Source organism: Leucoraja erinacea, chromosome 10, assembly GCF_028641065.1.
Source record: "Leucoraja erinacea ecotype New England chromosome 10, Leri_hhj_1, whole genome shotgun sequence".
Taxonomy (NCBI): Eukaryota; Metazoa; Chordata; class Chondrichthyes; order Rajiformes; family Rajidae; genus Leucoraja; species Leucoraja erinaceus.
The window spans coordinates 34,762,624-34,784,614 of record NC_073386.1 but is presented as its reverse complement, the minus strand read 5'-3'; the positions used below and the strand labels follow the sequence as shown (position 1 = coordinate 34,784,614).

General features: G+C 46.6%; 1 protein-coding gene across 1 annotated transcript in view; it reads right to left on the bottom strand.

Moving 5' to 3' along the window:
• Window positions 1-21,991, bottom strand: part of dnai4 (dynein axonemal intermediate chain 4) — a 73,006-nt gene that overhangs the window by 14,745 nt on the left and 36,270 nt on the right. The window contains exons 8-11 of the mRNA XM_055641931.1: window positions 14,142-14,336; window positions 7,908-8,062; window positions 4,899-4,985; window positions 3,823-3,974 (exon numbers count right to left, since the gene is read on the bottom strand). Coding sequence (XP_055497906.1) covers window positions 3,823-3,974; window positions 4,899-4,985; window positions 7,908-8,062; window positions 14,142-14,336 — 589 coding nt within the window. The remainder of the gene's footprint in view (window positions 1-3,822; window positions 3,975-4,898; window positions 4,986-7,907; window positions 8,063-14,141; window positions 14,337-21,991) is intronic.

Below are 21,991 nucleotides of genomic sequence, written 5' to 3'. Positions count from 1 at the left end.
CAGAAACAGGTCTTTCGGCCCAACTTGCCCATATGCCCCATCCACACTAGTCCCACCTGCCTGGTTTTGGCCCATATCCCTCTAAACCTATCCCTTCCATGTACCTCCTCTGGCAGCTTGTTTCCCTTACTAGCACGTGATACTGGAAGCAATACAAATATCACTTCCATGGAGGTTCTGCTTTTTAACCTTTTACTTAACTCCCTATGCTCATATGGCAATACCTCATTCCTTTTCCTAGCTGTGTCATTTGTGTCAACGTGCATAACGACTTCAGGCTGCTCACCTTCCCCATTGAGAATGTCACACAGCTGCTTCTAAACATCCTGGACCCTGGCATCTGGGAGGCAACACACCATCCCAGAGTCTCAAATGCTGCCACAGAATCTCCCATCCCCTAACTAAAGCTGGCAAAGGTGAAGCCTATTCTGGAGCGGCAGCATTTTGAAACAGTAATCCATGCCTTTATTACATCTCGGCTGGATTACTGTAATGCGCTCTACACTGGAGTCTCGCGAGCTTCGTTGGCGCGTCTCCAGTTGGTCCAAAATGCTGCCGCTCGCCTTTTAACCGGAACTCGAAAGAGGGAGCACATTACCCCAATTTTGGCCTCCCTTCACTGGCTTCCAGTGCACTTTCGAGTTCATTTTAAAATTATTTTATTTGTTTTTAAATCTTTGAATGGCCTCGCCCCGCCTTACCTCTCTGAGCTGCTCCACCTATATGCTCCTACCCGGTGCCTCAGGTCAGCGGATCAGCTGCTCCTTGAGGTACCAAGGTCTAAGCGGAAGCTCAGAGGGGATAGAGCCTTTTCTGTTGCTGCACCGGCACTTTGGAACACCTTGCCGCTGCAGATCAGACAGGCCCCTTCACTGTCCATCTTTAAATCCTCCCTAAAAACGCACTTTTATTCACTGGCTTTCGACACTGGCTGAGACTTTGTTCCTGTTTTAGTGCTTTTAATGTCTTTTAATTTTTTACTGTTTTTATAGTCCTGTCGTTTTAATGGTTTTAGTTTTGTGATAACTTTTTGTTGATTTCCATTGTACAGCACTTTGTGGTAACTGATGTTGCCTAAAAGTGCTTTATAAATAAAGTTATTATTATTATTATTACTCCTACCACTATGCTCTGCCTGACGTTACCTTTCCCCGCTGAGACGCAGAGCCACGTTCGGTGTCGCTTTCCTGCTTGGCATTGCTGCTCAACCTTTATTTTTCCCCTCCAACAGCACTCAAAAGGGTCTTGTTTAGAAGAGGGATGGCCTCAGGGGTCACCAGCACTCCATGTCTATTACCCTTCCTTGTGGTCACCCACCTTCTATCTTCCTGGACCTTGAATGCGGCTATCTTGCTGCACATCGTGTCCAAGAAGCTCTCATTCTCAAGAATGATTCTGATGACATGCAGCTGCAGCTCCAGTTCCTTAATGCCGTCTGTAAGGAGCTGCACTTAAAGACACAATTTCCACAGGTATAGTCATCAGGGACACCAACAGTTTCCATGACTTCCCACATGCAGCAGGAGGAGAATTGTACCAACTTACCTGCCTTCACCACTGCAACTGAACTAAGAGAGAGAAATAATAAAAAAATAACCAGCACACAAGGGCAGAGCAGACTATCCTCCTCATCCTCCTATCCGCCTCAGCTAGCCTCCTTGTCTCAGCCTCCGCACTGTAGACTCGTGCCAATGACCATAATTTGACCTCCACTCACCACTTAATATTCCTGAGCCAAATACTCACAATTGACCTCATCACAGCACATGATTCATGCACCCAAGACTTACACTTGACCCCAACACAACACTTCAGCTCAGCACAGCCTCTCTCCCGACAAGGCCGCTCCCAATAACTCCGCTACACCTTGCCTTATTTTTATTAGCTGCTCAATTGGCCAATCTTGATGCTCCAACCAATCCACTGGCTACCTTAATATTTCCTGACTCTCAGGTAAACTGCCCTCAGATGGAGGCCATTGTAGATATCAGAAATGTGGGTGCTTTGGGACAGAACCATTGTCTGTGAAAAATAACTGCTGATGAGCTCATTTTGCAAGTTGCTGGACCAGGCTCCACAATGTCTGGAGTTTTGCAGGATTTGCAGGAAGTTCTGCACCTGTAACCTTTTTATTGACACTCTGTTCGGGGTGTTAAGTGCTTTTTCTTATTTTGCAGAGCAAGGACGCTGAATGCATGCATATAATTGGTTGGGAAGTTTTAGGTTCTTACTTAGTTTCTACTTTGTTTCAGTGTCGTCCCCCCGTGGGTACCTGTGATTGGCCCAGATAGTGGCCTGCACCTGGCATGTTTCGCTATGCCCTGGAGTGTAACTACTTTGTTTCTGTCTGTTAGGAATGAGATGTATATTGATCTATGATTGGGCAAAATAGTTGCCTCCCAATGTAATTTTGCAGCGGTATTGATTATTGGCTTGTAGGGGTTGCCTCCCCCAGTAATTTCACGCCCTTAGTTTATGGGGTATAAAAGGGTGAGCTTTCAGTTGGGGCATGCCGGTTGTCTCCAAAGATCTTAGAGCAGAGCAAGATGGGTTACTCTCACGCAAACGCGTAGTACGCTCATGGATAGATTCATGGGTGATTATAGGACACATTTTAGCAACCAGTCCCCGCCATCTTGCTCCGCCATCTTGCTTCCGGCCAAAGATCGGATCTTTGTTTCCGCAGCGGGAGAGGGAGTGTGCGGCCCGGGGCTGCGGGAGAAGGAGCGTGCGGCCCAGGGCTGCGGGAGAGGGAGCATGCGGCCCGGGGAGAGGGGGTGTGCGGCCCGGGACAGCGGGGAAAGGTAGTGAGCAGCCCAGGGCAGCGGGGAGAGGGAGTGAGCGGCCCGGGGCAGCGGGAGAGGAAGTGAGCGGCATAGGAGGGGGGGAGACATTGCAGGGGCATAGGAGGGGGGGGGGGGGGGGGAGACATTGTAGTGTGGGGGGCAGGCGAGGGAGTGCCGGGGAAGAAGGGGGGGGGGGGAGAGAGTTGAGGGGTGGGATAAGGCCTAGTGTGTGTGAAGTTGCAGGGAGGTTTACAATGTTTCTTATTTAATGTCCCTTGTCTAGTCTGAAATAAAGTTCATCATTGGATCAGAAGAAATATAATTGTGTGTGTTATATGATTATATACATTTATATCACATTCATGTATGTGTGTTTATAAACATTTTATTCTTTAACAAGAATTAACAGAATTATGAACTAACAGAATTATGAATCTAACCCTATATCACACACAAAAACTTCCCCCACAATGTCAATTTCCCTGCGGGTCGGGTTGGGTAGGTTCCGGTCACTACAAAATCAACTCAAACACTGCTTGTGAGCCATTTTAAAAGAAATGATTTAAAAAACATTAAAAAAGACAATTACCAGAGTCAAATTTTATTCTTGACAAGAAGTATGAACTGACAGAATTATGAATCTAACCCTATATCAGACACACAAACTGTTGCCCCGCAACATTGATTACACTGCGAGTCGGGTCGGGTCAGGTAGGCTCCTGTAACTAAAATGGGCGGGGAAAAATGCCCAGGATCCCCTCCGTAGCGTACTACACGTCAGCCCATTGTATTTCGCAGGAGTGGCCTATCTTGCTCTGCTCTAATTTCTTTGGTTGTCGCTTTCTTCTGTACTATTTGTACGAGGCTGGTGTGGGCTTGAGTGAAGAGTTCTCAGTCCGGCCCCGCGGTACCATTTACAAATAAAGAAGTGTTTGGATCACAGTGTTTGAATTAGTGCTTGACTGAACCAGACTAGGGAAGGAGTTTTAGAACTGGAATCTACACCACGATAACCAGAATAAGTTAGTGATCTGACCTGCTATCCAGAACCATTCCATTTTCTGTGTTGCGTACGTTATAGATTGCCACAAGTCCATTATAATGGCCGACTGCCAGCAGATTGGGGCTGTCCGCAGAGAAATCCAGCGCTGTAACGCCACTTTCACATTGGTATATGCGTTCGGGCCACTAATATAAATTCAAATGCACATTTCTTAGGGTCCAAATAATATTACAGGTGCGCCCTGATTTACGATGCTTCAACTTATGATACTTATGACATGCGATATTTTGACTTTACGATCGGCAAACGCTCAGCAACGGCAGCGAGTCGCATGTCACTTCCAGTCATGTGATCGCCATATATCGCAATGCGTTTTCGACTTGCGATATTTTTGGTTTACGATGGGTTTACATTCCGATAAACCCATCGTAGGTTGAGGAGCACTTATCACAATCGGAAAAAGATCATTGTAGTACAAGATGTGAAAATCATCAGGAATAACAATCAAGAGATGTAAAATAGGCAGCAGGCTTGCTCTCAACTTATTTAATGCTGTCATGCAAGGCCAAAACCTGCCTACAGTTTGAGAGTTCAACAAAGCAAAATATGAGTTAGATCTGTGTGCTCTTATAATGGCAGGGACTGTGCTACAGGTAAACACTTTCTGAAGAATAGTTGGAAATGCTTTCAGGTTGACAATAATATAAAGAAATAAATTCCTGCCCCATACTAAACTAATATGAAAATACATTATCCATGCGAAATACAATTTGAGAAAAAAACTGGAGGAAGTTGCTACTCCTACTTTCTGAAGTTGAGGCTATGATCAGAATAGCTATCATATAATTGAAGCTGGGCCATGTGGGGATGTGGTCTCTCTTTCTAACACTTCACAATTATATTTCACCCTGCTGAAAATATATTATTACGGTTTGCAAAAGCAAGACTTCTCTTTTACACCATTTAAAAGTAAATTATCGGCATGTAAATGGTATCAAGCTGCAACTTTGCTGCAAATCATGATGAAAAATCTATAGGCCCAACTAAAATGTTGCATTCCATGGAGTTTCATTTGGCTTCAACAACATGCTGCAACTTATTCAACTTACCATGGGATTTTTCAGTGACCAGCAACAAATCAGTCCTCCTCTCTGTTCCTTATATCCAAATGATCCATAGCCGACTGCTAGTAGGTCCTGTATGCCAACAAAACACAATTATCATAAGAATATATACATAAAGTTATAATCCTAAAATTTTACATTACATATAGCTATAGATAAGGACAGCGCTGGTACACAAGTTAAGTTCTAAATGGGACAAGGCCAACTTTGATGGTAAATGGGACATGAGATAGCTCTGGAAAATAAGATTAAGGAGAATCCAAAGAGACTTTATGTGTACTAGACCAAGTGGGACCCGTTGGGTCCCATCCACTCAACACGCGGTTGCGGTGGGGGAGCCCTGCGGTGGGGGGGGGGGGGACTGTGGCATCACACACACACACACACTAATCCCCCCCCTTGATATTATATTAATATTATTAATTCGCTACTTTTCCCCCATCCTCCGCCCTATCCACTCACGCATTCCCCCCAACTGTGCAGGCGTTGGGAGAGAGGGAGCGGGTAGAGAGGGAGGAGGAAAGGGGTAGAGAGGGAGGGGGGGGGGGGTAGAGAGGGAGGGGTAGGGGGGTGTAGAGAGGGAGGGGTGGGGGGGATGTGGGGTCACAGGGGAAGGCTGGTCCCCAAATGCAATACTCCACCACTCAGTGGTCCCAATACTCACCAATCCCTAGAGAGGGAGGGGGGTAGTGAGTGAGTGGTGGTAGAGAGGGAGCGGTAGTAGAGGGGGGAGGGGTAGAGAGGGATGGGGGGGAAGAGAGAGAGAGAGGGCAGAGAAGGAGAGAGGGCTGAGAGTAGCAATGTTACAAAATTTTGAGATTTTAAAAATCAAGTCTGCAATTTATCCCATCAGGTAAAGCATGAAAAGAAGTTTAATTTGACACCTAATTCACTTTCATAACTCAAGTATTTAAAAAGTTATGGCCATTTTCATACTATTTTCTATGGACATAACAATAAAGCTGTGATCGTGGACAGTCAAAAACCCATAACTTTCTTAAAAATTAAGAGAACTAAATGAAATTTTCAGTTATCATAGATTGAAGCATTCTGAAACAAATATAAAAGAATCTTACTTGGATGACCTGAAATTAAAGCATATAATTAGTTAGTTACTTAATTGTAGCTAATTTCAAACTTCAATTACTAGATCTAAACATCTATCCATTTCTTAATAAATGATTAACATTTTTAAATAGCCTAAGTGTCCAAATAATACTCACAAATAATTCACAATAAAACATGATTTTTAAATCTCATTGACATTAATTTATAGGCCAAATGGAAGGAATTTAGTGTTCAATTGCTGTAAATTAATGTCCATTTAAATCAGCTTTCTGGTGGGATCCTGTGAACGTGCTGGTTTAGAATGTTCACATTGCGGTGGATTTGTGCCCTAAATGCCCAGAAAAATACTGCGGGATATAATGGGCCCAAAATTAGCTACTTGCAACTTTAAACTTTGTATAAAAGGATCTTAAGAAACCCTTTTTAACGTAAAAATAAACAGCCTACCTTCTGTTGTCCCCTGTATGAGATCCGACCCGTTGTTGGCGGTCGTGGGTTTAGAGGTTAATTTTTAACCTACTATAACAAGTAAAGAAAGCCCTTAAAACTAAAAATAGCTCCAGCTACGGAATCTTCCAGCGATTTTTCGTTAATAATTAACTAGGCTGAAAAACCTCGATTTGAACAGCCTAGGGAAAATCGCGTTTTAAACCCGCCCCCCTCTAAACGGCGCCAAAATCGCGCACACGGGCTGGGACAGATTTTCAGCGACGCTTCAGGTAGGCTTTGCAACATACCTACTGAGAGAGAGAGAGGGCAGAGGGTAGAGAGGGGAGAGGGCAGAGAGAGAGAGAGGGCACAGATGGGAATATGGCAGAGAGAGAGGGCAGAGAGAGGGAGGGCAGAGAGAGGGCAGAGAGCGAGGCATAGAAAGAGGCATAGAGAGAGGCAGAGAGAGAGGCAGAGAGAGAGAGGCAGAGCGAGGGAGAGGCAGAGAGAGGGTGAGGCAGAGAGAGGGGCAGAGAGAGGCAGAGAGAGAGAGAGGCAGAGAAAGAGGCAGAGAGAGGGAGAGGCAGCGAGAGAGAGCAGCGCCAGAACCTGGAACTCGGCCTGGTTCTCGTACTCAGCCCAGCCCTGGCTGTAGACTGCAGCCGTTAGCTCGTCCGCTGCATGGTCTCCAGTCCAGGCCCTGACTTATCGGCGGCTTATTTTTCGGTGCCGGTCACGGCCCCATCCCAAGCCCTGGGCTCGGCCCTCACTGGAGTCCAGCCCAGGCCCAGTCGCCTGGCTCGGCCCACGGCAGCAGCCTCCCGACCTGGCCGCAGACGGGCGTCGACGACCCTGACGCTGGCTCGTCCTTGGTTCCACCGGTGGCTTCTTTATTGGAGAGCTTGAGTGCCCCTCCCGCACGGAGTGTCCCGTCGTGCCTTGCGAGTCGATTGTGACATCAGTCGGATTTTTTTTCTTCGAAATTAGAACTTTGAAAACTTTCATATTTTAACAGTAGGCAGTATTGGCCGATGGTCCAGGAGGCCGGTTAGGCCCCCCCCCCCCCCCCCCCCCACCCGCCAGTGGGGGGTTCAGGGGCGCACCTGCATTTTCAATAATAATATCAATATGTTCCCAATATGTTCTATCCTATTCGGAACATCCTACACACTGGGACAATTTACAGAAGCCAATTAACCTACAAACTTGCATATCTTTGGAATGTGGGAGGAAACCTGAGTAGCAAGCGAAAACTCACGCAGTCACAGGGAGAACGTACAAATTCCGTATGAGTTGCATATGTAGCCAGGATAAAACTCGGATCCCTGGAGCTGTAGGACATCAACTATACTGCTGCACCACTGTGCCGCACGAAAGCACAATGTCAGTTAGAATTACAATCAAATTTCTACGTCACACATTAACAAAAATATGTATTTTCCTTAATCTGTTACCCCAATAATATTTTATTTTACTGTCCCCCTTACGTTTCCTCACCAAATTGTGTTTGTTCCAGACCATGCAGCTCACATTGTGTCCCTTGGTGAGACTACAGGTAAAGGTCCAGAGTGGTAGCAGTTTTGGACCCATGACTTCCAGAATCAGCATGCTCTCTACCAGCTCTTCTTCAGCATTCAAACCTCCATCTGGATCTAGGTAATATCAAGGATTAAATATTAAAATATTTTAGACCTCACCTAATGAGGAAATAAAATGAAACAAAATAAAAATATCAGTCACAGACACAAAATGCTGGAGTTGTTTATCGTTGGTATACCAGCATCATCAGTTCCTTTTCATTAAATTATGAATATCAGAAAAATGACTGTTAATAAGTTTTGGAAATCTCTATAATACTAAAACGTTGTCTTGTTCATGGCCGTGTGTGTGTGTATGTGTGTGTGTGCATGCATGCGTGTGTGTGTGTGCATGTGCGTGTGTGTGTCTGTGTGTGTGTGTGTGCGCGTGCGTGCGTGGCTGTGTGTGCGTGTGCATGTGCGTGTGTGTGTTAATATCTGGTTAATTCCTATTTTCTTCCAAAAGTTAGGCCACAGACTTCTCATTTCACACATTCTACTCACAATTTTCCCGTTGAGGTGATAAACATCTTCCCATCGCATTCCCACCTATATTTCCGAAGTTGTTAATCGTTTAAAGTTTTAAAAACAGCCGGAAAACTCGCCCATATCAGAAATAAAAAAACGAGTGACGTCCCAATGCACTCGCAAGGCAGGACGGACATTACGGGAGGGAGGGACACTCCAGCGCTCGCGGTGAATGAGGAGCGGCAGCAGCTGCCAGCACCTGACGCCCAATGCCTGATGGGGAGGGTGGTGCTGGACCTGCAGCGAGGGCCGTGCGCGGGGCTTGAGATGGGGCCGTGACCGGGGCAGAGAAAACGAAGGGGCCGGGGCCGCTGGAACTAAGGATGAGCCTGGGTCCGGGGTCAGGAACGAGCCCGGATATTAAGTCGGGGCCTGGACTGGAGCCCAGGCGGTAGCCGAGCTGACAGCTGGAGCCTACATACAGGGCTGGGCTGAGTACAAGAACCAGGACGAGTTCCAGGCCCTGGCACTGCTCTACAACCTGGGTAGGAATGGGAGTGAAGGGAGGAGGATGAGGGAAATGAGGAGGAGGGAGATGGGGTAGGGAGTGGGGGTGGTAGAGGGAGGTGGGGGGTGTGGAGGAGGAAGATGGGGAGGGGTGGAGGAGGGAGATGCTCCCTCCCTATTTACTCATACTCCCACCCTCTCTACCCCCTCGCTCTCTATCCCCCACCCACGCTACCTACCCTCTCCCTCCCTACCGCCCACTCTACCCCTCTCCCTCTACCCCCTTCCCTCTTTACCCCCTCCCTCTCTGCCCCCCACTCCCTCTCTGCCTCCCCTCCCTCGCTAGGGATTGAAGAACGAGGGTGAAGAGGAGGAAGAGGTATTGCTGGGGGATGAGGAGAAATTGGCCGCGCCTGCGCAGATGGGTGCTATGCGTGAGTGGTGCAATATTGCGTTGGGGGAACGGCTTGCATTGGGGGGGAACAGGTGAATGGTGGAATGTTGCGTTGGGGGAGTCTGCACTTGGTCTAGTAAGTAATAAAGATCACTTGGATTCTCAGATTGATTGATTGATTAAATTTATTGTCATTGCACTTTTCAGTGCAACGAAATGGTTTAGATCAAAACCTTTATCAGAGAAGTTCTGACAGATCACACCTAAAACATTAATCTGGATTAAGATGCTTCATTGAGATGATTCCAATATTTACTAGATTAGATTTGATTGATGATTAGCTGTAGTCCTGCAGACATGGATGCAATTTCTCTGCCCACATATATTATTCAGTTTGTACGCATTTTGTAATCTCCGGAGCCAAGCAGCCATAGACACTTCTTATAGAGTCATAAAACAATATGGAAACAGGCCTGACTTGTCCATGTCAACCAAGTTGCCTAATGCCCCTGTCCCACTTAGGAAACCTAAACGGAAACCTCTGGAGACTTTGCGCCCCACCCAAGGTTTCCGTGCGGTTCCCGGAGGTTGCAGGTGGTTGCAGGAGGTTGTAGGTAGTGGAAGCAGGTGAATGACAAAAACCTCCAGGAACCACATGGAAACCTTGGGTGGGGCGCAAAGTCTCCAGAGGTTTCCGTTCAGGTTTCCTAAGTGGGACAGGGGCATTACCAAGCTAGTCCCTGTTGTCTGTGCGTGGCCCATAATCCACCAAACCTTTCCTATCTATGTACCTGGCCATATGTATTTTAAATGTCATAATTGAACCCATATAGATATCTCTATCAGCTCATTCCATAAATGCAACACCCTAGATGTGTAATAGTTGCCCGTCAGGACTCCCCGCTCACTTTAAAACCATGCCCTCGAGTGTTAGGTACTCCTTCTCTGGGGTAAAGACTGTGGGCATTCTCCTTATCTATTCTTCTCATGAATTTATACACTCGAATAAAGTCATCTCTGCGACCCTGATGCTCTAGGGGAAACAGTCCAAACCTATCCAGTCTCTCCTTATAAGCCAAACCTTCCAGATCCGGTATCATTCTCATAGATCTTTTTTGTACTTTCCAGTTTAACACCATCGTTTTTATAGCATTTGTTCTTATTGCATATGTCCTATGGATATCTTAAAGAATCATAGAGACATATAGCCCGGAAACAGATCCGTTTATCTAACTGGTCCCGGCAGACCAAGATGCCCCATTTAAGCTATTGACATTTGCCCACCTTTGCCTCATATCCCTCTAAACATTTCCTATCCATGCTCCTGTCCAAATATTTCTTAAATATTATTATTTTACCTGACTCAACTAATTCCTCTGGCAGCTTGTTCCATACACCCACACCCTCAGGTTCCTATTAAATATTTCCCCTCTTACCCTAAGCCTATGCCTTCTAGTTCTTGATTCCCTAATCCGGGATAAAACAATCTGTGTGTATTCACCCCACATTGAATATAAGAAGGAAGTCATGATACAGCTTTATAGAAGTTTGCATGTACTCCCTCTGATCATGTGGGTTTTCCTCTGGGTGCTCCGATTTCCTTCCACATCGTAACACGTATGGGTTAGTAGGATAATTGGCCACTGTAAACTGCCCCCAGTGTGTAGGGAGTGGATGGGGAAGTGGGATAACATGGAGCTGGTGTGAATAGTGGCCGATGGTTCGTATGAACTTGATGAGCCAAAGGGCCTGTTTCCATGCAGTGTCTCTAAAAGCTTAACATTCCCCCTCCTCTTTTCCACTTCCTCTATCGTGCCTGTGCTCCCGCAACTCAGAACATTAACCTGCTAGTCCTATCCCTCCATTTAGCAAAACACAAAGTCCTGGAAGAATTCAACAGGTCGGGAAGATTTGTGGAGGGAATAGGGAGACGATGTTTCGGGTTGAGACCCTTCCTCAGACTAAATGGAGCATGGGGATGAATGTAAGGAAGGCCCTTTGATCCAACTCATCCATGCCAACCAAGATTGCCCATCAAAGCTAGGCCCATTTGACAGCATTTGGCTCATATCCCCCTAAATCTTTCCTATCCTTGCACCTGTCCTTCAAATGCTGTTACATCCTCAGCCCACTTGCCTTACTGATCAAGATCCTGTTGTAACTTTTGATAACTTTATTCATTGTCTACGATACCACGTACTTTAGTGTCATCTGCAAAATTAGTAATCTTGCTCTTAATAATCATACATTTTCATCCAAGTCTTTGTTATAAACCACACATAGCAATGCACCATATCCTGAGGTACATCACTAGTCACAGACATCTAGTCCAAAAAACAACGATCCACCACCACCATCTGCTTCCTTTCAGGTGTATGAAGGTAGATAAATCTCCCGGGCCTGATCAGATATATCTGAGGACACTTGAGTAGCTGCAGAAATCGCAGGAGCCCTGAGATACACATATAGTCACGCAGTGTGGAAACAGGTCCTTCGGCCCAACCTGTCCACACTGACCAACATGTCCCATCTACACTAGTCCCACTTGCCTGCATTTGGCCCATATCTCTCTAAACCTGTCCTATCCATATACATGCTTGTTAAATGTTGGGATAGTCCCTGCCTCAACTAACCCCCGTGGCAGCTTATTCCATATATCCACACCCTTTGTGTGAAAAGGTTACCACTCAGATTCCTATAAATCTTTCCCTCTTCATCTTAAACCTATGCCCTCTGGTTCTCGATTCCCCTACTCTTGGCAAGAGACTCTGTACGACCACCTGATCTATTCTTTTCATGATTTTATACACCTCTATAAGTTCACCCCTCATCCTGCTGTGCTCCAGGGAATGGAGTCCCAGCCTACTAAACCTCTCTCTATAACTCAGCCCTCAAGTCTTGGCAACATTCTTGTAAATTTTCTCTGAACCCTTTCCAACTTAACAACATATTTCCCATAACATGGTGCCCAGAACTGAACACAATATTCTAAATGCGGCCTCGCCAACGTCTTATATTTATAACTGCAACATGACCTCCCAATTTATATACTTAATACTCTGACTGATGAAGACCAATTTGCCAAAAGCCTTTTTGACCACCCCATCTACCTGTGACGCCACCTTCAAGGAACTACATATCTGCACTCCTAGATCCATAATAATATGAATCATCGTTAGACATGGGTGAGGCACCAGATGACTGGGCTAATGTTGAGCCTCTATTTAAGAAGGCCTGCAAGGAAAATCTTGGCAACTATACATTGGGAACATGTTTCCTGCCTCTAGCGTGTCCAATCCCTTAATAATCTTATATGTTTCAATAAGATCACCTCTCATCCTTCTAAATTCCAGAGTATACAAGCCCAGACGCTCAATTCTATCAACATATGATATCTCGGGAATTAACCTCGTGAACCTACGCTGCACTCCGTCAATAGCAAGAATGTCCTTCCTCAAATTTGGAGACCAAAACTGCACACAATACTCCCGGTGTGATCTCACTAGGGCCCTGTACAACTGCAGAATTACCTATTTGCTTCTATACTCAACTCCTCTTGTTATGAAGGCTAACATGCCATTAGCTTTCTTCACTGCATGCTTACTTTCAGTGAGTGATGAACAAGGACCCCCAGATCTCTTTGTACTTCCCCTTTTCCCAACTTGACACCATTCAGATAATAATCTGCCTTCTTGTTTTTGCCACCAAAGTGGATAACCTCACATTTATCCACATTAAACTGCATCTGCCATGCATCCGCCCGCTCACCCAACGTCCAAGTCACCCTGCATCTTCATACCATCTTCCTCACAATTCACACTGTCACCCAGCTTTGTGTCATCTGCAAATTTGCTGTTGTTACTTTAAATCCCTTCATCTAATTCATTGATGTATATTGTGAATAGCTGCGGTCCCAGCACCGAGCCTTGTGGTACCCCACAAGTTACTGCTTGCCATTCTGAAAGGGACCCTTTAATCCCTACTCTGCCTGTCTTTGGTTTCCTGTCTGCCAACCAAATTTGACCAACTGGGCTTGTATTCACTGGAATTTAAAAGGATTAGAGGGGATCTTATAAAACATATAATATTCTCAAAGGATTGGACAGGCTAGATGCAGGAAAAATGTTCCTGGTTTTGGGGGAGTCCAGAACCAGGGGTCACAGTTTAAGAATAAGGAGTAGGCCATTTAGAACTGAGATGAGGAAAAATGTTTCACCCAGAGAGTTGTGAAACTGTAGAATCCTCTGCCATAGAAGGCAGTGGAGGCCAATTCACTGGATGTTTTCAAGATTAAGTTAAATTCAACCCTCAGGGCTAAAGGAATCAAGGGATATGGGGGAAAAACAGGAACAGGGAACTGATTTTAGATGATCAGCCATGACCAATAGAATGGCGGTGCTGGCTTGAAGGGCCAATTGGCCTATTCCTGCACCTATTTTTCTATGTTTCTATGATCTACGTTTTATGATAGTTAATGATAGTGGAAGATCGCGTCTCACAAATTTGATGAAGCTTTTTTGACAAGGACAAGGACATAGGCGTTGCCTATATGGATTTCAATAAGATCTTTGATAAGGTTTCACGTGGTAGACTGGTCTATAAGTTTAGATTGCATGGCATATAGGTGAACTAGCTTCGTGGATACAGAATTGGTTTCATGGAAGAAATCAGAGGGTCGGAGTGTTAGTGTGCGGGGAACGCAGGTCGGTGCAGAATCGATGGGCCGAAGGGCCTATTTCCACACTGTATCTCTAAACTAAACGGTTATAAAATGTTATAATTTACCAGCTAGTATAGGTAGCTGCCGATAAGCAGCAAGTTTAGGCTGGAAAATATTCTCCATAATGACACGCTCCATAATAAATAAATCTTGCTTCAGTTTCTCATTCTTTAAGATTTCGTCCAGCTCATGGTCTACATATTCTATGCCTGGAACTGAAGAAAAACTTTCCGACTCCCCCGATGAGGTGGATCGGCTTTCTGTAATCAAAGCAAATATTTTACATGTAAAAATATAATTTTCCAATTTGTTTTACAAAGCCTCAAGCATTGCGCCTGCTCCCTCAGATTTTCCACCAGGTTGGCTATTGTCAAAAGATGCCATTGTCAAATGGACAAACCATTACATTATTTTAGGTACACAAAAATGCTGGAGAAACTCAGTGGGTGCAGCAGCATCTATGGAGCAAAGGAAATAGGCAATGTTTCGGGACGACCTGAAGAAGGGTTTCCGCCCAAAACGTTGCCTATTTCCTTCGCTCCATAGATGCTGCTGCACTCGCTGAGTTTCTCCAGCATTTTTGTGTACCTTCGATTTTCCAGCATCTGCAGTTCCTTCTTAAACACATTACATTACTTTGACCAGTTCAGAGTACAGGGAATTCTGATAGTGAATGTCACCAGACACCATCGGGTCTCTGATTGTAAAACTGGCAAAGACCATAAAATAAGAAAGAATTGGGAAAGGCTCGTAAGAATATTTTGTAGATTATTGAGATGGTGCTTTTTGATCTTATTCTCAGCACCAGGCTAAGAATCATAAATCAAGTCAATATTAAATCATCCGTAATTATTTTTCAGGTGGAAATGATGACATACATACGGCAGCTATGTAATGCCCTTTAACTGTAATAGTGGCTGAGCAATTATGACAAACTTTATCACATCATATAAACTATCAAGGGAGAGGAACAGGTGCCCAGTGGAACAATGACAAAACTTATTTGCACCATAACTTTCAGGAACATTTATATAATAGCAATAACAATAACAATAATACTAACAGGGTTAACAATATTAAATTGTAACAGCATCAACACATGTACTTACTGTGTATTGCTGCGCTCTAATTTCCAGTAGAATCAGGATCAATTTCCCATCTCTATAACTTGAAACCTCTCATCTTGTATGTGTGTATATGTGTGTGTCTTTATATTTTCGCAAAAACACGACGCGGTAACGATAAGATTTTTACATATTCTGACTCACATTTTTCCCCTCTAAGCAGTGATCAGCTTCACTTAAGATTTTATGCATTATTTCACGACATTGCTGATTAAATTAAAAACATTTTTTTTTAAACTCCCTCTTAAAATGACCAGATACCACTGATGACGTCACAACGAGGTCCGCGGGCACAATGGCTCGGCTCAGAGCCCGTTTCACACACAGAATATTCTACGAGCTTCGAGTGATGTCAGGCAGACGGTAGCATTTCCAGAACATTTCTCAAACGCTTCACCACCTCCCCAACGGTCGACCTGCTTCATTCTCACTGCTTGATGCACTCCTTGATGCTTCATTCCGACTTTGTCATCTTTAAAGATATGATGTCACAATGAGGTGGCCGGCACCATGGCTCAGGTCAGCGCCTGTTTCACACACGCCCGCCCGCGGCCTCGCTCAGGTCCTCGGGTCCATGCCCGCCGGCAGCCTCGCTCGGGGTCCTCGTGTTCACGCCCGCCCGCGGCCCGGTGCCTGGTGGGGTGGCTGCTGCCGCGGGCCAAGCCCGACAACTAGGCCTGGGCTGTAGCCGAGCCTGGAGCTTGAGTAAGGGCTGAGCCCGGAGCTTGGGATGGGGCCGTGATGGGGGCTGAGAAAGAAGCTGCCGGTGGAAACAAGGACGAGCTGGGTTCAGGAACGAGCCTGGAGGTGGTCGGGATCTACCCGGAAATGAAGTCGGGGCCTGGACTGGAGCCAATGCAGCGCCCGAGCTGACGGCTGGAGTCCTCTCTACCCCTCCCCTCCCTCTCTATCCCCTCCCTCTCTACCCCTCCCCTCCCCTTCTCTACCCCCTCCCCCCCTCTCTACCCCCCCCCTCCTTCTCTACCCCCCCCCTCCTTCTCCCTCTCTATCCTCCCTCCCTCACTCTCTACACCACCCCCTCCCTCTCTGCCCTCCTCCCTCATTGCCCCCTCTCCCTCTCTACCCCCCTCCCCCTCCCTATCGACCCCCCCTCCCTCTCTAGGGAGTGGTGTGTACTCGGACCTATGGGTGTGTGGTGGAGTATTGTGTTCGGGGATCAGACCTCCCCTGTGACGCCGTTTTCCAAAATGCCATTATGGTCACTTCCTTCCAGTGTGAACGTATTATAAAGCATTATCGGATTTGACCTTCCAATGTTGCAATTTACAACCTGAAACACTTGCAATTGAAATCATCCACAGCAATGTTGGGCAGCAGCTGGCTCTTAGATATACTCTTGTGATCTCAGGAACTGACAAAGGGGGATGTGGAGGGGTGGACAAACCAGTTGCAAAATAGTAGTAACATGGAAAAGGTGGTGATATGTGAAGGACGGCAATTGCAAGGGCAATGGATCAGTGGGAATGTATTCCACAGTTCACTGCTGGAGAGGCAGAGCATTTACTTGTTCATAAGTCATAAGAACAAATATATCCAACAAAATAGCCTCCACAGCCATCTGTAGCAATGAATTTACAGATTCACCACCCTCTGACGAAAGAAATTCCTCCTCATCGCCTTTCTAAAAGTATGTTCTTTTATACTAAGGCTGTGCTCTATGGTTCCTAGATTCTCCCACTAGTCATAGAGAGTCATGTTCGTAGGTTCAGAATCATACAACGTGGAAACCTTTGGCCCAACTTGCACACATTGATGAACATGCCCTATCCAACTAGTCCCACCAGCCTGCATGTGGCCCATATCCCTCCAAACCTGTTCTAACCATATATCTGTCTAAATGATTCTTAAACATTGTGATAGTACCTAGTGGAAACATCCACTTCACAATCACTCTATCAAAGACATTCACTATTCAGTAAGTTTCAATGAGGTCACCCCCTCATCCTTATAAACTTCAGTGAGTACAGGCCCAGAGTCATTAAATCCTGATCATGCATTAACTCCTTCATCCTCAGGATCATTCTCTTAAACTTCCTCTGGACCCTCTCTATTACCCGCACATCCCGTCTCAGATATGGGGCCAAATGCAGTCTGAGTGGAGCCTTATAAAGCCTCAGTATTACTTTCCTGCTTTAATATTCCAGTCTTCTCGAAATAAATGCTAACATTGCATTTGCCTTCCTTACTCCCAATACAACTTGCAAATTAACCTTTTGAGGATAAATCACTCTTCTCTCTGGGTATGGAGGAAGTCCAAGACAACAGCTAGGCACTCTTGGCAGGAGATTGCTTGGGAAACCTCCATTTGGAGAGGATTTTCTATGTCTGCACCATCTATCAGTGTCTGTATTTTGGGGAAACGCTCACAAATACTCATGCCTGCAAATTAACCTTTTGGTAATCTTGCATCATCACTCCCATGTCCCTTTGCATCTTAGATTTCCGAATCCTCTCCCCATTTAGAAAATATCTACACCATATTCCTACTACCAAAGAGAGTGATCACACACTTTGCTACGCCATATTCCAACTGTTACTTCTTTGTCCACTCTCCAGACCTGTCCAGTCCTTCTGCAGCTTCCTCTACACCACCTGCCCCTTCACCTATCTTTGTATCATCCCCATCATTAATATATAAGGTGAAAAATAGCGGTCCCAATACTGATCACTCTGGAACACCACTAGTCACCTGAAGCTAACCAGAAAAGGTCCCCTTTATTCCCAGTCTTTGCCATCTGCCAGTCAGTCAATCTTCTGTCCATGCTCGTATCTTCCCTCTAATACAATTAGCTCATGGTTGATAAACCCTACAATGTTTCCTTCTATGTGGCCCCCTCAACTGTCTCCAAACCCTGTGCCATGCCATCCAGCAAGTTAGGTGGAGACAAATACCGATTGGAAGTTGGTTTTGATTGTAAGAAAGCAGTTAACATCCGATCGTAAATGTGATCAATGTTTTGACTAGGCATTGCTCCACAGTGTGCTATGGAACAGTCTGACAAGAATGTTTTTAGTGTGATTGGCCAATCAAATTGTGTGATTTTAGGCAAAGCATTTTGTTGCCCAGTGGGTAAACAAAGACACTCAGGTGCAGATCGGTGAAGTTGAAAATCATGCCAGAAGGCAAAAAGCAGGTATTGCACCATTGCTAACATAATTGGAACTAATTTAAATATTTCCAGGGGAGTGCATGTATCAAATATACACAGCTCATCAGTATGAAACCAAATCTTTTTTTAAATGTTCAGAATTATATATTCAAATTTTCCAAAAGGCAATCAAATTGCAGTGCAATTCTCCATTCAGCAGAGTTACATACCCCCACTGGAAAATCAAACAGTGCCCAAAATCAACATAAAATAATTCTAACTAATATAATTTAGTTCATTTTCTAAAAAACTCATGAGCTATTTTCAGTATAACATGAATAGCTCATTTACACAGATGATGCACTGCTACCTCAGTGCTCCAGGGTCCAGGTTCACTCCTGGACATGTCTTATCTCAGAGAAGTTCACACATTCTCTCTAATTCTCCTGGTTGCTAAAGACTTTAACTCCCCCTCCCATTCCACACTGACCTTTCTGTCCTGGGCCTCCTCCACTGTCATAGTGAGGCCAAATGCAAATTGGAGGAACAACACCTCATATTTAACTTGAGCAGCTTACAATCCAACAGTATAATAGTAATTCCTCTAACCTCAAGTAACCCTTGCTTTCCTTCTCTCTCCGTCCCTAGTTCTCCTACTAGTTTCACTGTCCTGATTAATTTTACTGTTTGTATGTTTCATTGTCACCTTCCCCTCAACCAACAATGAACCATTGTATATTTCCTTGATCATCGTCTGCTTTGATCTGTCCCTTTCACACCTTACATGTTCTTTATACCCTTCCATATCTCGTTTCCCTCTCCCTGACTCTCAGTCTGAAGAAGGGTCTCAACCCGAAACGTCACCCATTCCTTCTCTCCAGAGATGCTGCCTTTTCTGCTGATTATAGACAATTGACAATAGACAATAGGTGCAGGAGTAGGCCCTTCGGCCCCTCGAGCCAGCACTACCATTCAATGTGATCATGGCTGATCACCAAAATCAGTACCCCGTTCCTGCCTTCTTCCCATATCCCTTGACTCCGCTATCTTTAAGAGCTCTGTCTAGCTCCCTCTTGAAAGCATCCAGCCTCCACCTCCCTCTGAGGCAGCAAATTCCACAGACTCACAACTCTGCGTGTAAAAGATTTTCCTCATCTCCATGCTAAATGGCTTACCCCTTAATCTTAAACTGGGGCCCCTGGTTCTGGACTCCCCCAACAGCGGGTACATGTTTCCTGCCTCTAGCGTGTCCAAGCCCTTAATAATCTAATATGTTTCAATAAGATCCCCTCTCATCCTAAATTCCAGAGCATACAAGCCCAGCCACTCCATTCTATCAACATGAGAGTCCCGCCATCCCGGGAATTAACCTGGTGAACCTACGCTGCACTCCCTCAATAGCAAGAACGTCCTTCCTCAAATTGGGAGACCAAAACTGCACACAATACTCCAGGTGTGGACTTACTAGGGCCCTGTACAACTGCAGAAGGATCTCTTTGCTCCTATACTCAACTCATCTTGTTATGAAGGCCAACATGCCATTTGCTTTCTTCACTGCATGCTGTACCTACATGCTTACTTTCATTGACTGATCAACAAGGATCCCCAGATCCCGTTGTACAGGTGCACAACCTTTTATCCGACGATCCAAATAACGAAAACCTCCGAATAGCGAAAAAAAATTCGGTCCTTGAAGAAAGGTCCTTGAAAACGTTCACCGAGGGCGGCCCGCAGAGGTGACAGCGGAACCTCCGGTCGGTCCCGGTCCTCGAAGAAAGGGGAACTAAATCCCCATTCATAAAAGAAAAGGTGAGGGTATATTGCGTGGGAGGGTTAATAATTGACAATATGCTGCTGCCTGTCCGAGATCCCAGAGACCCACAGCCAGCAGCAGCCCAGCCCCGTACCAACTACAGAGGAAAACTGCAAACTGGCCGGAGACGTCAGGACCACCAGAAGCCGCTCCCCGAGCTGCGCCCCCTCATCGGGACACCGACCCCCAGGCCCACTGCAAGCACGGAGATCCCAGATCAGCAACTCCAGCCCAGCCCCGCTCCAACTCCAGAGGAACACACTCCCCGTATGGACAGAAGCTGATGGTGTGCAAGGGCCGTCGTGTTTTTGGGGTCGCGCAGCTCGGGCTGTGGGCGAACTGCCACTTATCGCCGTAGCGGCCCATAGGGGAGCGGATTCCTCTGGAGTTGGAGGGGGAGTGGGGTATTGTGCTGTTTGATGGCCCCCTGCTATCCCAGGGACAGGGAGACAGGACGTTCACCGAGGGCGGCCCGCAGAGGTGACAGCGGAACCTCCGGTCGGTCCTCGAAGAAAGGGGAACTAAATCCCCATTCATAAAAGAGAAGCCGAGGGTACATTGCGTGGGAGAGTAGGAATCCCAAGACAAAGTTGAGTGAGCGTTCACCGAGGGCGGCCCGCAGAGGTGACAGCGGAACCTCCGGTCGGTCCTCGAAAAAAGGGGAACTAAATCCCCTTCATAAAAGAGAAGTGGAGGGTATATTGGCCGGGAGGGTATATCGCCTACCTGGAAGAAACCGGACATTTTTTCCAGGATGTCGTCTGCACACCAAAGCTCACCAGTTTATGTTTAAAGTTTTACTTAACGTTTATCTCGTCTTTATTATTTATTCGGGGGATTCAAGAATCCCCAAGCTAGGCCGCCTATGTATCGTGAGTCTACCGTGGGAACTCTTTAACTCAGGGAGGCAGCAGCAGATTGTCGCTCCCTTCAGTTTCCCAGCGACAGTCACCTGCCATGGGAGAGAGATCATGCACTGTTGTAGGTCTCCTTTGCACGTCGGTGTTTCTGTCTTTCTCCACTCATTGTTGGCCCCATCTGTCACCACCCCCATCTACACCCCTCTGCTTCCCGGCCATGTGTGTGACCCCTTCCCTCCCCTCTCCAGCTCCCCGCTCATTGCACCGGCGCGGGGGCTTTGTACTGTCTTCACCGGAGACGTCAGGACCAATTGGACGTCGAGCACCAGGCCCACCGCAAGCACGGAGAACCCAGAGACCCACAGCCAACAGCAGCCGAGCCCAGCCCCGCTCCAACTACTTAGGAACCTGGGTTGCGGATGACGGGGCGCAGCTCGGGGCGTCGTAGGGGCCCATCGGGGAGCGGGTTCCTGTTGGTCCTGACGTCTCCGGCCACCTGCCATCCTCCGGGAACTGTACCGCCCTTGCAGGAGAGTGGGGTTGTTTGCAGTTGCAGAGGGAGGGGGCAAGGGCGGTACAGTTCCCAGTCTCAGCTCCTGTCCATGGGGGTGGCCGGATACGTCAGGACCAACGGGACAGCGACCCCCAGGCCCACTGCAAGGACGGAGATCCCAGAGACCCACAGCCAGCAGCAACTCCAGCCCAGCCCCGCTCCAACTCCAGAGGAACACGCAGGGGTAGAAGCTGATGGTGTGCAAGGTAAGTCTTGGGGTGGCGGATGAGGAGGCGCAGCTCGGGCTGTGGGTAAACTGCCACTTGTCGCCGTAGCGGCCCATCGGGGAGCGGATTCCTCTGAAGTTGGAGGGGGAGGGGGGTATTGTGCTGTTTGATCGCCCCCTGCTATCCCAGGGACACGGAGACACAGCGGCTTTTTAGACTGGTGGGCAATCACTTCCAAAGTTCTGCCCACACAGTCAGTACACCTCTCCTACACTGCATTTCATACAA